The sequence below is a fragment of the Melanotaenia boesemani genome, chromosome 15 (genome assembly GCF_017639745.1).
Source record: "Melanotaenia boesemani isolate fMelBoe1 chromosome 15, fMelBoe1.pri, whole genome shotgun sequence".
Classification (NCBI taxonomy): domain Eukaryota; kingdom Metazoa; phylum Chordata; class Actinopteri; order Atheriniformes; family Melanotaeniidae; genus Melanotaenia; species Melanotaenia boesemani.
This window is the reverse complement of record NC_055696.1, coordinates 21,448,320-21,464,196: the sequence shown is the minus strand read 5'-3', so window position 1 is coordinate 21,464,196 and position 15,877 is coordinate 21,448,320. Positions and strand designations below refer to the sequence as shown.

Genomic DNA, 15,877 nt, shown 5'->3' with positions numbered 1-15,877 from the left:
AAACTAAGCCTAAGGCCTGAATGCACCGAATCTAAAATTTTCCACTTCTGGGGAGACAAGGACTGAGATGTACATCTCTATTTGGGACAAACTACAGCAGAAAGTGCAATGTCTGACTCTGGAACAAATTTGCTACTCAGTGCAGGGTAGTAATCTCAAATTTTATGCTACCTAGCAACCTGTTCTCAACCGAGTCTGGAGTCTGATTATGTTGTAACTCATTAAACCTTTTTATTAGCCACCTATTTTGTTTTTTCTTCTTTTACTATATATCTGTATGATATAGAGTATTTTTTCAGTATACATGTTTGTATGGTTATCTGTCAACTGCAAACTGTATGTTTGTTGCTTATATCCAAAATGTTATTATTATGATTTTCCTTTGTACAATTTGTTCTCCTTGTTATGATAAGCTGGTGCTGTAAGAATGGGTGGTGGGTGGGACTGTGGGGTGTTGTTGTCTGTTGTTAATTATTGTTTGTTAGACACTACCTTTCAAAAGTTTGGGGTCACTTTGCCATGGGATTCAATAGGGAAGTGACCCCAAACTTTTGAACAGTAGTGTATATATGTAAATATTAATAAAAAGAATTATATATAAAAAAAAAAAAAAAACTACAGCAGAAAGCAACTCTTGGTTCTTCTAAATCCCGACTTAGCTAATTCTATAAAAAAAAACAGCTTCAGTAGCATCATTCTAAGACGGACGCAGTTTGACCCAAACACAGTGAGGTTAGTGTCATATATGTTCAGTAACTCACATGGTACCAAAAATCTGCCTCGACAGGGAAAAGATTAACACTCAGTTCTTTTTCTTTATAAACATTTACCTCAACTGTGAAGCTACTGAGTTGTGAAGGTTTGCTATTGTGTGCTTTATTTGTTTCTGACGTTTTTGGCCATGCTAATGGATAAAAACAGAAAAAGAAACAAATTTCCAGGATAAAAGGCATTGTGAAGCACACGTAAGAAATCACAGATGCTGCTCAAGGCCAAATATTCAGCTTTGTCCAAAAGTCTTGATCCAGCCCTCATTTCTACAGATTCTGCTTCCAATCTTTCAAATAGGTCCTAAGCAACAGCAATTGACTTCTAAATCAACTTAACACTTACCTGTTCAAGCATAAAAATGTTTCAAACTCAAGATCCAGGCTGTGTTAAAGCTGCTAAAACCACATACTGACTTTCACTTGTACAAACAGTTTTTGATTTATTTGCTGAATTACTGTTTATGTTTGTACTTGTTTCATTCAGTCACTACAGCTTTTCTAACCATGAGAAATACACAAGAAATAAACAGAAAAGTGATGCTGACTGTAGTTTATCTTTAAAACAACGATAGTCACTAAATAAATAAATGGAGGATGAGTGACTAACCTCAGGCGTCCATCTTCTGCTGCGGCTCCTCCAGGGATGATCTTGGTTATGAAGATGCCGGGGTCATCACCGATGTGTGGGTTATCAGTCCCTCCAGCTATACTAAAGCCCAAACCTGAGTTACCCTGAGGCCAAAAACAGTCAGAAACACCAGGAATGAGATGTCTTCAGTCAACAGAAATAATAACAGCTTCCTAAAAGTTTAAAATAAAAAAAGAAAACTAGCCTAAAAAAAACGTTCTACAACAATTTAGGCAGTGGCTGATGAGCTATACAGTCTGACAAGATAAACATTGAAGATGTAACGTATCGACCTCATTTTTCACAGTTCTTTCAGATTTTTCTGAGATTAAACACATCGCTGTGCAATCTGAGATACTCACTCGTTCAAGAGTGATTTCCTCAAACTCATATTCGATTTCTGTGCCGTTGACCTTTAAAAACAAGAAGAAGAAAAAGAAAAATTAACCTGATCATTTTAAAAAATTCCTTAAACAATTCTGCAAAAAAAAGAATTAATTCCCGTAACAGTGATAACTTATTTTCATGCCTGATGGATGCAAGTTGTGGCTCAATATTAAAGTCATTTGAACATTTCAAATGAAAAGCCTCAACTCCAGGCGAACATTTAAAAGAGTGGTAACACCAGTAGATATTACTGTAACATGGAGAAAGTAAATTTATAACCAGTAAAAATGAAAAATCTTTAACTGTTAACTTGATCTCATTAACAAAGAGGACCAATGACTATAATAAGTTACACAAACAAAATGTAGTACACCTAACATGCTTAGTAGAAAAGCTACAACTGAAATTGCAAGCGTTAATCCTGTACTAAAAATCATAAAAAGACTCACAAAAGGAAGTGACTCCAATGTTTCTGTGTTGACAATGATTGGAGCGGGGCTGGCCTGTAAGAGACAGCAGAGAAAGCTTCAGATCACATGGTTCAATTATCGAGGACCCAACATTGTCCAGGAGCTGGGCTCAACACCTCAGAGCTCTAAGTGGATCGTGTTGGTTTAGCAGCTTTAAAAATGATGACTCACCATTTAAAGCTTTAAAAACAAGTAAAATCTTCAACCTGATCCTGAAATGATCGGGAAGTCAGCGAAGAGTAAAGAGCACAGGGCTGAGGTGATTGTGTCATCAATATGCCAACAGCTGCATTATAAACAAGCTTTAAGCTACAAATAAACGGCAGGTCTGAACAATGGCGAGTTACAATCACCCAGCTGGGAATTAACGAGAAAATTCATGACTATTTCTAAATCTTGGAAGATTTGCTTGAAAGGTAGGGCTTGACTTTTCTAAGAAACCTCAAGTAAAAAAAGCTAATCTGCTGATTTAGTTATTTTTATAAATACTTTTAAGATTTTACCTTATTAATCTAAACTGGGAAATTATGCTCTGCATTTTACCCATGTCTAGATTTACTAGAGAGCGGTGGGCTGTCATGTTTCGGCACCCTGCAGTTGGAGAGGGAAGGAGCTTGTTAAAGGGCCCAGTGATTGACCTCGGGGACTTGAACCTGAGATATAAATTTGTACTTCATCTGCAAATCAGTGGTAGGAAATGTCATGCTTTTTAAATCTAGACCCAAGAAGGAGCGGATGTAAAATGAATCCCTGTGGGACCCTAAAACTAAGTGGACCTGCTGCCTTGGTTGAACAGAAAAAGTCCTATTGCACATGTAAGACCAAAACCTAGTTTAAAACGATGCCTCTGATGCTTACATACACTGTCAAACTTGTCAAAATGTCTGGTGGTCCAATGTGTCTGTGGCTGCAGTAAGGTCTAAAAGCACCAGGACAGCAGTGTTTCCAGAATCACTGTACAGGATCATCTGAACTATGTTTGGGAGTCCTAAAGTCAAGATGGGAGATGTAATCTAAGGAGGTGGGAAATGATAGTGCGAAGATCCTGTGGGGCATCCACCTCCAGACTGAAACTGGTGATGGCTGACTAGCTGGACATTAATGTGGCCGATAGATCACAGAAGAAGGCAGCATTGATAGATGAAGCGATCCGAAATGACAGAAAGAAGAAAGACCATGAGAATCTTGAAAATGCCAAGACTTTTCTTTTTAGTATTTATTTCAAATATAAGGGTTAAAGGGAGCAGTTGAAAAGATGTTGGAAGTGAAAGTAACAGTGTAGCCAGTGGTAATCGAAGCACTTGTGGCCATGACCTCCAAACTGGGAGAGTGACTCTAAAAGATCCCAGGAACACCAAAGAGCACAGCCAAAGGTGGACTTAAGGTATCAGACAGAATCTGTTTGTTTTGAATCACATCAACAATGTTTGCATAAACATTACACAAATAAAAGTTGCACACATTTACATTATAACCCCCCAAAAATCTCCAACATTAATAGACAGACAATAACACAGGACTAGACACATCATGCAACACATTATCTACAATACACACTTGTGTAACACATTGTGTCAGACAAGATGAAGATGGAGGAGATGGGGACTCGAGTCTGGGACTCTGACTCGAATCACACTTAAGTCGCCTTTCCACTGACTTGAAACTCGACTTGGACTCGCACTCAAAAGACTTGAGACTGAATTCGGACTTGCGATTTTAAACTTGATGAGAATCTTTTTTTTTTTTTTTTAGGATCTTCTCTCCGATCTGCTGTCATTTTCCCAGGCGTAACACTGACATAACATCACACGGACGCACGTGCAATCAAAACATTGACAGCACCAATCAACGCAGCTGTAGCTGCAGCATCATTGTAACCTTTGGGAATTAAAAACCTAATAAAAAGGAGCTAGTATAACAGCTGCAAACTGGAATGTCTGTGGTATAAAAATCCAGAATGCTGGATCCACCACATCGACTTTCTCCACCTTAAAACACATCTGGAGAGGTTGGTCTCTGTAACAAGAAGCTAATTTTAGCATCTATGTTAGCAACAAGCCACAGTGGCGTAAATGTTAGGTTGTCACTACTTTTGTACAACCAGTTTGGCTCCACGGAATGTGTTCAGAAGAAGAACAAGACATTTAATGAACAATTGTACATAAACTAATGATTTTGCCATGTTGGCCTGGGATCAGACCCACTAAACAATGTGGCTTTACTGGGTCTGCTTGTTTTTAAAATACAACTGTTTCTGATTTAGGAATGTACTGAATATTTATTGAGCCTGGAAGTACTGGATCTAAATTTAATAGAATATTAAGTTTTTAATTAAATCTTAAAAAGTTTAAATTTAATATGTTCTGTACAAGTCTCACACAATTATTTCAAGCCCCTAAAAAGACATAAATAAATAAGATTTTTCTGATGCACTAGTGCAGGAATCACTAACTATGGACCTGTGGCGCCACTGTCCTGCAGATTTCACATGCTTATCTGCTGCAATACACCTGAGTCATATTTTTAAAGGGTCATTAATGGGCTTGTGCAGAACGTGACAACAAGCTGTCATGTGAATCAGATGTGTTGCAGCAGGGAAATGTCTAAACCCTGCAGGGCAGTTGGTGATCCTGAACTAAAATGTAGCATATTGGCCCTCCTCTTTATATTTAGGGAAATTATATGAACTGCAGTTTGGGTCAAGATGGATGTTGTCCAGAGGAGAGGGACAGAGCATTTGTCAGTTTAAGCTACAGATCAGTTCTATTACTAAATGCTGGTAGATAAAGGATGAGTATGGATTTTAAATTCTTTGGATATTAAAATGCATCTTCTAAGCAGACCAGACAGCAGGCGTTACATGGCAGATTACTTGTTACAACTAAAAGTGACTTGAGACTTGACTTGGACATAAGGTCAAAGACTGACACATGACTTGGACTTGCAAAAAAGGACTTAAGTGTAATAAGGATATTAATGGGAGAATTTTTTAATAGTTTTCTTTTACAAAAGTAACTAAAAGTTACTTTCAACAGTAGTAAGTAATTAACACAGTAACTGAGTTACTTTTTTAATGAAGTCACTAGTTACTTTTCTCAGTAACTAGCACAACAGTGGTGAAAACTAAATGTGACAAATCAACAGCCACCAAGTCCAAATAATTTAACATAGAAAATCTAACCTGGGTAACCTGCTGGGTAATGAATTTCATGTGTGTAAGGGGTCTGTAGTAGATGATTCATCATTTTTGTGTACGGCTGGTCTCACTGATTTAAAATGAAAATAAAGAAAATCCATCTTACAAATTAAAAGGCCAATCTGTAGTTTTATCTGTCTGTCTGGGTAGCAACGAAAATCAATTTAAAAACATTAAAATGGAAGGAATGAAGTTTCCAGTCCTTTGCCAGGTGCAAGCTTCCTAACCTGTGAGTGATCCTGAGTACCACAGTGTCTCTTCTTCAGTTTCCCCATCAGAGTCTGTTTCCACTTGCAGACAGTAGCTGGAGAAGGCCATCTCATTGGGCTCAAATGCCCTGTCCTTATGCTCCCCAGGTCTGTGGAAAAACTCTGCAGGATGTCTATAGATAGTCTCTTCTTGAGGGACCCAAATCCCTCAGCGCATGAAGGAGACAGGAGGTTTGGTGCACTTCCTCCATATAGACCACAGCCCAGGAACGATCTGTTCATCATACTTTCCCACCGCTGCCTCCCTATAAAGCTCATGATGAACCTGGTTTTGTATTCCCTAACACCCCCTTAGTGAGAGAGATCACCAACCATGCCAAACAGCTTCTACTAACAATCAGGCTTCCTGCGACAGCAAAGACATCCAACCGAAAAAACAGTTCAGTAAATTCCTACTTCTGTGGAAGTAAAATAATCCATCCATCGGCTTTATCAGCTTATGTTCTTTTGAAAAATCAACCCCTTATCCATGAGCAGTAGTTTGGAGTGATTTGATGCTTTATGATGGGTATTTTAGCCCTCTTTACAGCTGCGTTTTGGTGCAACAAAGCGCAATCGTCCAGCAAACAGAAGAACTTTAAAACAATGTATGCAGCACAGCTGTGGGGAACAGATGGGTGATATTGCTCCAGGGGAGGGGGTTAAAATTCAGGAGAAACACTTGCAAAGCATACTCAATATATCTGATTGGGTGAGAGCTGCAGTAGCTGGCTGCAAACAAAGATCTGATTGGATTAGGCAGGAGAGAGTGCTGGGTGCTGGAGCCCCCTGATATAAATCACATGGGGCCGTAATTAATGCCTGAGGGAAGATGGCTCTGTCAGGCAGCCAAAACTAGATTAGAGACAAATCAATGGAGCACGTCAGGAAAAGAGGAGGACCGACAGTTTCAAGTGCCAATAACAAACATAAATGAGCATTAAAAAACACAGAAACTACAAGTTGATCACATTAATGGGAGTTAAATCAAATACAAATACAGTTATCAGGCAGCTCTGTGGAAGCAGCTCCCAGTCTGGGTTCAGGAAGCAGACAACCTCTCTACCTTGAAGATTTGGCTTCAGACTTCTCTTTTTCATAAAGTTGAGAGTCATAGTTGGCTTGCTGAGCTTTATGTCCCCCCAACCCCTAGGCAGAGGGCCCACACCAAGCCCAAGAGGAACAGCCCCCCCCCCCAGACGACCACCCGGCGTGGGTCAACACCCACCCCAATGTTCCAGCCGCACACCCCAGGAACTAGGGCAACATCGATCACTCCCCTTTTCCTACCCTTCTCATACCTGTCTTCTCACACCATCATCACACATGACCCTTCTACCATGCCTGAGGGAGACACCCCTGGTGCACCAAATGATAGCAAGCCCACACCACCAGCCCCAGCCACCACCCCTCCCACCACACCCCACTCAGATGCAGCAGACTGGCCACCCCCCAGGAGTGTTGGCGTCCATTAAGGGTCAGTGTCTTTATTAACTTGAGATAAAAACACAAAAAATAATACGATCAGTCTCTCATCAACTTAATCCACTGGGTGTTGTTTTTAAAAATGGCGGTTACTACACAAATTCAGTGAGAAGATCCAAAAATCCAGAAACTTGTAATCCCAAATTGACCAATCATGAGGGAGTACATCCGCATAACCGTCTGCGTAGCAGGGGTGCACATCAGGTCTGGGAGAGGTGCGCGTCGTGCCTCTGCGGAGCTGTGCAGCGCCTACAGATGGCCACCTCCGCTCCACCCAGCATGACGTGCATGCCTCTACATGTGTGTGTGTGTGTGTAAAGAAGCGGGGCAGTCTTGATTTTAAAAAAGTTTTCTGGCAGCTGTCTCCATAAACCTGAAAACTAAAGGTTCTGCCTCCCATTCTGGTCCTTGAAATTCCAAGAATCTTAAGGAGACCAGAACTCTGGGAATAGAGATTTTGTTGTTGATGGGACTAAACTGTTAAAGGGCTTAGTAGATAAGAAGAAGGGTTTTGTATTCAACTCTAAACTTTACCGGACAGTTAAGGGAGGCTGAAACTGGACAGATATGATCAAACCTGGCTGGGGTGGTCAGCACTTCGGCTGCAGAAGTCTGGATCAAGGAAATTTAAAGAAAGCTTTGGAACTACCGGCTAAAATGGCAAAGGCCAAAACAATCAAGTCTTAAGGAGATAAAAGCATGTATAAGTTTTTCAGCATGTAGAAGAAATTATCAGTTTACACAGGCCTTAATGTCAGAGAGACAAGTTGGTTTGAGTAACTGATAAGTTTTCTGTGGTTTAATTGAAAGAAAAAAAAAAAAAAAAAAAAAGCTGGGTATCATCAGCATAACAGTGGAAATTAATATGTTTTCAGATGATATTGCCCAAAAGAAGCATGTAAGTAAAAACAGAATTGGTCCAAGACCAGAACCTTGGGGAATGCCATAACTGACTCGGCTTTCTTTGAAAGACTTTTGATTTATGTACAGAAAAACTAAGGGCTCCCAATTCTTAGTGTAGGAGCCTTTTGTTGTTTTTGTCACTTTAATTTTTGCTGTTTTGTGTTATCACAGTGTGTGGCAGTGAAGTGATCCACCAGGCGTATTAAATTGCAGCCACAGGTGATGCGGGGCATTTCAATTAGCTTGGCTGTGGGAGAATGACACAGTTTTTTTTACCACTATCACTTTTTTGTTATTTGCACCTTTTATTTAATGTGATCTGTCATCGCTGCATACCATAAGATCATTGAAAATAAACAGGAACTTTACCCAACATGGACGGTGGCTTTTTAACAAGTGAGTTATAAACAGATCTCTCCCCTTACCCAGCTGAGTGGCTAAATGCTGTAGTAACTACACTTAGTCATCAGTTCTTCTTATTTCCTTGTTCATCTTGGTGTGACCACCTCTCACACACTGGCCCTCGAGTCATCCTCCTTGGATGTGTAAATGCAGATACTTCTCAGGCCTTGGTTGCGAAGCAGCAACATTTTTTGCTTCATGATTTTAAAATTCTGCTGGATAACCCTGATTACCAGTCTCACTTAACCATTGCTGAGGGTTTGGCAGCACTTAAAAACTGCACATAGCTCAGAGGAGATCAGCTGAAAGGCTTGGAAACAAAAGTCAAGAGTCAAACAGAAAACCCTGGTGCACTTACACACATACACAAACTTGACAGCAGCCCTCTTAAAAACACACTTGGCTGCTATAGTGCAGGTCCATTATGAAAATGATGTTTCCCACACACCAAATGGCTGCTTTTGCCACCAGGGCATCAGAAAAGTAATAACCATAGAGAGGTAAATCAGGAATAGAAAAAAGGAGGGAGACAAAAAAGCACAGAAAATACAAAAGTAAGGACAGAGAATGTAAAGCTTTTGGCTTCTTGTAAATACCAAAAAATCCATAAAACCAAGAAAAAGAAGCAAATACAAATCATTTATGATGCAGCAACCAAGTAGTGTTTTACAGTTAGTTTATGTTTGTGTGAATTAGGTGGAATGAAAATTCTGTTTGAAATAAACACTGCACAACAGAGGTGCACAATACCACCAATAATACTGTCACCGCTGTTTTAGCAGTGTGCAAACTGACATTATTGAGTGTTTATTTTTTTTTTATTTTATTTTATTTTATTTTTTTTTAAATGACCTCACAAAACCAACAAAACACCATATATTAGCTGAATAGATTCAGCAGAAGCCACTTGCTGTAGTGGATCTAAATGAGCACATGATTTCTCCCTAGGCATCCTCCGGCATAAGTTAGCTATGTGGGGTTATGCTAGCTGGGAGTAAACAGTCAGTGTTTTTTTTTTTTTTTTTAAGATTGATGTGGGTGAAATGACTGCAATATCCAGGATATGTTCAAAACTCGTCACTGTAAAACAGAGCTTCTCAATTACCATGTTTTATCATCTGCAAACCAACCACATCAAAGAGTGCAAGGAATATAAACAGCATGCTGACTCAACACGGTTGACTAACCTCTAACTGAAGCATTAAGCAGATGAGCACATAAAACAGTCAAGAAAAATGAGGTGTAAAGCCTGGTTTCCACCCAGGGGCCTGGCATTTTTATTTGTTTCTAAAAATACAAAAAACTGGGAAAGGTGCCAGAATATCCGACCTGACCTGTCCTACTTTTTTTGGGACTCTTCTATTGGGCTCCCTGTCTTACTAATCCAACCCTAAAGGATGAAGTTTGACAGTCCAATCCACTATCTGGTTGAAAGAGTCATCACTCCCTGTGCGATTCAGCAATAAGAACAAAGCGGGAACAGCTCCAAGTTTAAATATACTATGGATTTTTTGTTGTTTAAAGCCACATGCCAAGAAGACAGAACACAAACTACAGGATATCCACCATTCTCATCCTTTGTTTCTGTGTCACGCTGGTATGACGTCATGCTGCTATGCAGCTGATGCTCTATCCAGCTTAAACCCCGCCTACCAGGTAGGAGTATGATTGGCTGTGGAAAAGCAACAAAGATCACGGTTTAACGAATCGTTCCATCCTGAGCTGGACCCCTTAGTGGAAATAGGGCTTATGGAATAATATCACCAATTCCAACACCAAAAAATAGTGCAAATTTATGTGGACTCGAGATATCCAGTGTCTAGTCAGAAATAATTTAGCAAAACTGCTATGTCCCCAAACTTTGGTGAACAGACAGTAAAAAGTGCAAAAATAGCTGATTACTGGTCGAGCAGAAGATCCGTGCCATACCTTCACTTTGCGGTGCATTTCATTGATGAACCTTGGCAACTTCAGTGCTACTGTTTACAAGTATCATAGTTCCTGAATGACCATACAGACCATAATCGTTGCCTTTGATCTGAAAGATGCCCTCATGATAGCTGATAGTAGATTGTATGGTTCGCAAAGTAAATGTGTGTATCTCATATGAAATCTCATATTTGTTCAGACAAAGAAGCTTTTGTTGCCAATTACAGAGCCAGCCCTCTAACTGAATAAACATATTGTTTGAGGGCCTGGATAAAGTAGCTTTCTGCTGTGTTTGCTCTCCTCTCCCTTCACTCAGCTAATGATGCAGCATAATCTGACTTCCAGCTTATGCAGACTTACATGGGTCATCTCTGACTGGCTGACCTGAGGGTCAGAGCGGAAAAGTACAGCTTCAACAACTCTGAAATAAAAAGAGGGCGTTGCCCATACCGAGCCTTAGATGAACTTATAATCATGACGTATTACACTATTTTATCATTTATTTAAAAAAAAAAACAAAGAAAAAAAACATTAGTTTCTGCACAGCTGTCTTTTTCAGAATCAGCCTGAGGTCTTTACTTTGGATCACTGAAACCAATTGCTATCTGAAAATACATTTAAAAAACAGCATTACTTAAACCATTATAGGATATCAATCACCTCAATAGCCACATTGTACAGTTTAGATATTGGTAAATAATAAGTTAAATGTGAATAGACAGGGGAAACTTTTTAAAGCTGAAACTTATTAAATACGTCACATCTTCATGTCACCAGGCAGAGGATGTTGGCTCAGCCTTAAATGAACAGAAAAAGCTGCATCCCACCCGCATGGGTTTTACAGTGCTGTATACAGTTTTATATCAGGGACGGTTTATGTTTATGTTTATGTTTATTGAGATCCCCATTAGCGTCAGCAGCATGCTGCATCAGCTATTCTTCCTGGGGTCAGTAACGGTGACTGGATAACTTGAATTGAGTCCACCTATTTTGTTCAGTTTGCTGTACAAAGCCAAGAACTGACAATTCTCCTAAGCTGCAGTCTTCTAGTGTAAAATCTAGGGCCTAAGAAGCACTTCTGAAGTTTTTCTTCGGGAGGTGCAACCTCACTACAGCTAATTCAGCATCCATCTTGGATCCTGTTTCTTCTCAGAGCTCTCTTCAGTCAGTAAGTCAGTCTGATGTTGACTTTCGTTTTATCTCTTGCTCTCTTTTTCTCTCTTTCTTTTCTTCTCTTCCTTCAGTGATGTCCTCAGTTAAACTGTATTTTATATAAGAATGTGGTTCCTTGTGGTTTGTGTATCCTGCTAGTTTTCCAGGTCCTCCTACCGCTGTTAAGTGGTGGTCTCTTCCAGCCAATCAATGCCTGGGAGTGGTCTACAAAAGAACTCAGGACCTGCACATCTTGGCCTTCTGGTTACTTTTGCCATCACATCACACCACCTGGTGTGGGCCAGGTTATTAGTTTTGTCTGCTGGTTAGGGTTTTGTTGTGTTACTCCTTATTTAAGAGGTTCTGTTTATTTCCATACTTTTACTTTCTTCAATTTTCCAGATTGGCCTTGTAGGAGGAGATTAATTTAGTTTCCTTGTGTGTCATTTTCTCCCATTTATGTTAAAGTTAGGGTAGGTTTATATACTTTTGTTTTTGTGGTTAGGTAAGTTGTCCTTTTTATTTCTAGTTATGGGTGTTTTGTTTGTTATGTTGGCCTTGGCTCTCCCTCTCTTCCTAGAGATTTCATTGTACTGTCACCAAAATGGCTCAGAATGTTCAGAAGGCATGTGTCTTTAAAAGTTATCAAAAGTTTCCTAATAGGAGAAAGGGCGTAGAGGGGGCGAGACATCAAAGTTTGACGTCTCGCCATGAAAAACAAAAGTGATATAACTTCCATTAGAAGCTTTATTGCCTTTCTGCGTTTTAATTGACACATGCTAACATTAAATATAAGACTGAAGACTGTCTCCTGATTTGCATCTTCTAGAGTTGTGTTACTCCCTGTCTCCCTTGACTTTCCTCGGGATGTAATAGTAAAACTTCTAAAACTTTAAAGTAATTGAATTGTAGATATAGAAAAGTTTAAGTGACTATGGTCTGAATATGTGACTGTATTGTGTCAGAAAATGGGCTATTCATACACATTCAATTGTCTTATGCTATTTTCTGTCTACATAAAAGACTAATTGTGCTTGTTTATGTGTTAACAGAGTGCATTCCTAAGACAAAACAGAACTGCACAAACAAGAAAGTTTCTTTACAACTTGTGTTTTACAGCTCCAAACTAATGGATGTGGCTAAATCCTCCCCTAAACTGACCTGAAGGACTCAAACAGTGACTGACCCGACTCTTCTGCGTCAGACACATGCAGACTTCATGGCACTCTGTCTGATCCCTTTGTAAAGGTTTTAATAAATATCTATTAAAAGACAATTTTGAGCTTATGATCCTTATTTCAGAGTTCCACCAGAATTGTTTTATTCATTTATTTATTTAGGTACACTTATTTATTGTTATTCTGGGTTTGCATTCCCTTTTGGTTGCATTGTTATTGCTGTTTATTATCAATGCCTTTCCGGTTTGTTTATTGTTGTTTTTGTTGTGTATTTCATGTATATTATGTGTATGTGTCTATATATGCAGCTGTGTAAGAACCTGTGAAGAGGAAGAATTTCCTTTGAGGTTAAATAATCTATCTTGATCTTGAAGAGGCTATTGTTTTAACAAGGTGGCGTCAATTTTACTAAACTGTTTGCCAACCACCTGGAAAAAACAACAGAAGGGCGCTGCTGTTTCACTGGTATATTTTGTTTTGTTTAAGTGGTGGTATAGTTTAGTTCCAAAGATCTGATTTCCGAAACTGAGATGAGGGATTATGTTAGAATTTCCCGGTTATCCCTGCTGAACTTATCCTTGATTCGGTTTCACAAAAGCATCAGCATGTGTTAATTGTGGAATTTAATAACTGTTAATACTGTAATTTAGCTAGCACCTTTTGGATTTATAACTGTTAATATAACACTATATGGTAGGTTTATGTCAACATGATATCCCATGAGTTGTTGCGGTTGAATTCACTCAGATTGCTAAATATAATATGATTTAATTCCCACAACATTGTTTTCAAAGTGTGTTACAAGAAATTCAGCCTTGGTCCTTCATTTCAGCCATTCCAAATATGGATCTAGTGAGCTCTACTGAGAACGGGTTGTTTCTGTGTCTGAACTTTTAACACTAGAAGTCCCAGAGAGGGGTCAATTGACCTTTCTACCTTTACAACCCAGAGATGGGTCGATTGACCAGTAGGATTTTAGCTAAAATCCTGTCTTAAGCTGCGAACAGCTTCTTTTGTTTGTAGACGAGTCAATTACTGGCACACCCCAGGAGGGCGCATACTTAGGGGAGACACTGTAGACTCTTGAAACTGGACTGTCAACTTTTGCCCAAAGCTTGGCTTGAGACACTGCTTGGTCCCCTGAGTATGAGATTGGAGTAGACCTCAAACAGATTCAGAAAGGTTTTCCTGCATTCTAGTATATTTCAAATAATTAAAAATATATTTGATATGATATATGATATATACCTCCTCGACACATTTGTGTGCTTTTAGAAGAAAAAAAAAAAGATAATCATTGTGGGCCTTCAATAAAAAAGCAAACAATTTAGAATGATATGACAAAATGATGAATTCATATTTTTTTAAAAAATCACTTTAAAAGGTCCAGCTCTCCTCTTTTCATACAAATGAAAAAATACAAATTTTTCAAACTTTCTAACCCAATGTTCATGTACCTTATGTCCAAAAAGCCCAAGCAATGAACAATTTTGAATATTTAAAATGAACATTTTTTGATTGTGGTGGTACAGGCAGGGTCTGTGAGTAAAATGCCCAGAAGCATTAGTGTCTAAGTCAAGAGGGCATAAATGTCAACATGACAAAGATATAAAAGAACAACTGTGAATTTTTTCCAATGCTTTTTATTTTTGTCATAAAAAAAACAACAAAACAGTTAAAATAATGCAAGTAATGAAACAATTTCACAAATATTTACACAAGGCTACAGTGGCATGCCCTTGTGTGAATGGCTTTTCTGCTCTTTCAGCAGTCCGTCTGTGCTAAGTCCAAACATGCTTGGCACTTCCATGGTATCTCCATCCTGCATTTGCCACATGTGTATTTGTAGCAGTCAACACATCTTACAGTTGCGCAATTGTTCTTGCATCGATGGTTGACCTGACATTTTGCCCTTTTCCCAGGGCTAGGTGTGGGAGGTTGCTGCTGAAGCAGTTGCTCCTTATGTGCCTTCTTCTGACTCACATGAGAGTTGGCCAACTCTTTCGCGAGCTCAACCAGGAAGTCCACTCTTCTCTCCTGCACTCCGGTGCATTCCTTATGAAGAACATGAGCGTTCAGTGCCGCCATGTCGATCATGTTGTAGAACACGGCGACTGGCCATCTCCGCGTTCCTGCACGCACGCTGTACTCCCGCACCATCTGGTCCATCACACACACACCACACTTTGTGGTGTTGTATTGTGTGACAGTGTTTGGCTTCCTTTTGGTGGTATTCTCAGTCTCAACCACATTGTGCATGCTGCTGAGAAGATAGACAGTCTTTTTCCGTTTCGGCGCATATACTGTGAGTGTTGCACCAGTGGTGGAAAACACTCGAGTGGTGAATTTAGTGTGGTCCTTCTGTCTAGTTGACTGAGGAATTTCCCGGTGAATCTTGTTGACTGTGCCAAGGATGGTGGTTTTCCGGCTAAGCAGTCGTTGCGCAAGGGACAGCGATGTAAAAAAATTGTCTGTTGTTACAGTTCTGCCCTTATCCATGAACGGCTCCATCAGCCTCATCACTACACTCTCAGAGAGTCTCTCTCCACTGGGACGACTGGGGTCCTTGCCAAGATATGGCAGGATATTGCAAATGTACTTTGATTTCAAGTCACAAGCCAGCCAAAACTTAATGCCAAATTTGTCCGGTTTTGTTGCAATGTACTGCAGAAAACTGCAGCGAGTCTTTGTCGGGAAAAGCTGTTGATCAATAGTGATGTGTCGACCAGGGTTATAAGATCTGATGCAGTTATTGACAAAAGATTCCCACAGATTAGAAATTGCAGCAAACTTATTTGTCTCCACTCGCTCACTGCGTGTGAACATGTTATCAAAGCGTAGGTGTTGCATGATGTTTTGGAAGCGGTTTCGGGCCATAGTAGCAGTGATTCGTGGGTTTCCCAGCTCTGCTGACCAATTGTCACGTAGTGATGGAACTTTCTTCACCCCCCGCAAGATAATAATTGCAATAAATGCCATTAGTTCTGGGAGGTTCATGAACCAATCTGCCTGCTCCTTTTGCCGTGCATGCTGAATGGTCCATTCTTGAATGCTACGAAGCATATCAAGTGTCATAAAACAGAAGAAGCTTTGAAGACGAGTCCGGATACTTCTTCTGGCCTTAGCAGT

The 15,877-nt window shown here is 39.7% G+C and overlaps 1 protein-coding gene across 17 annotated transcripts in view; it reads right to left on the bottom strand.

The window, feature by feature from the left end:
* Positions 1–15,877, bottom strand: part of dlg2 (discs, large homolog 2 (Drosophila)) — a 136,102-nt gene that overhangs the window by 41,870 nt on the left and 78,355 nt on the right. For all 17 annotated transcript variants that reach the window (XM_042007506.1, XM_042007508.1, XM_042007511.1 and 14 more), the window contains 3 exons: positions 2,235–2,288; positions 1,761–1,811; positions 1,378–1,502 (listed from right to left, as the gene is read on the bottom strand). In XM_042007506.1, coding sequence (XP_041863440.1) covers positions 1,378–1,502; positions 1,761–1,811; positions 2,235–2,288 — 230 coding nt within the window. The remainder of the gene's footprint in view (positions 1–1,377; positions 1,503–1,760; positions 1,812–2,234; positions 2,289–15,877) is intronic.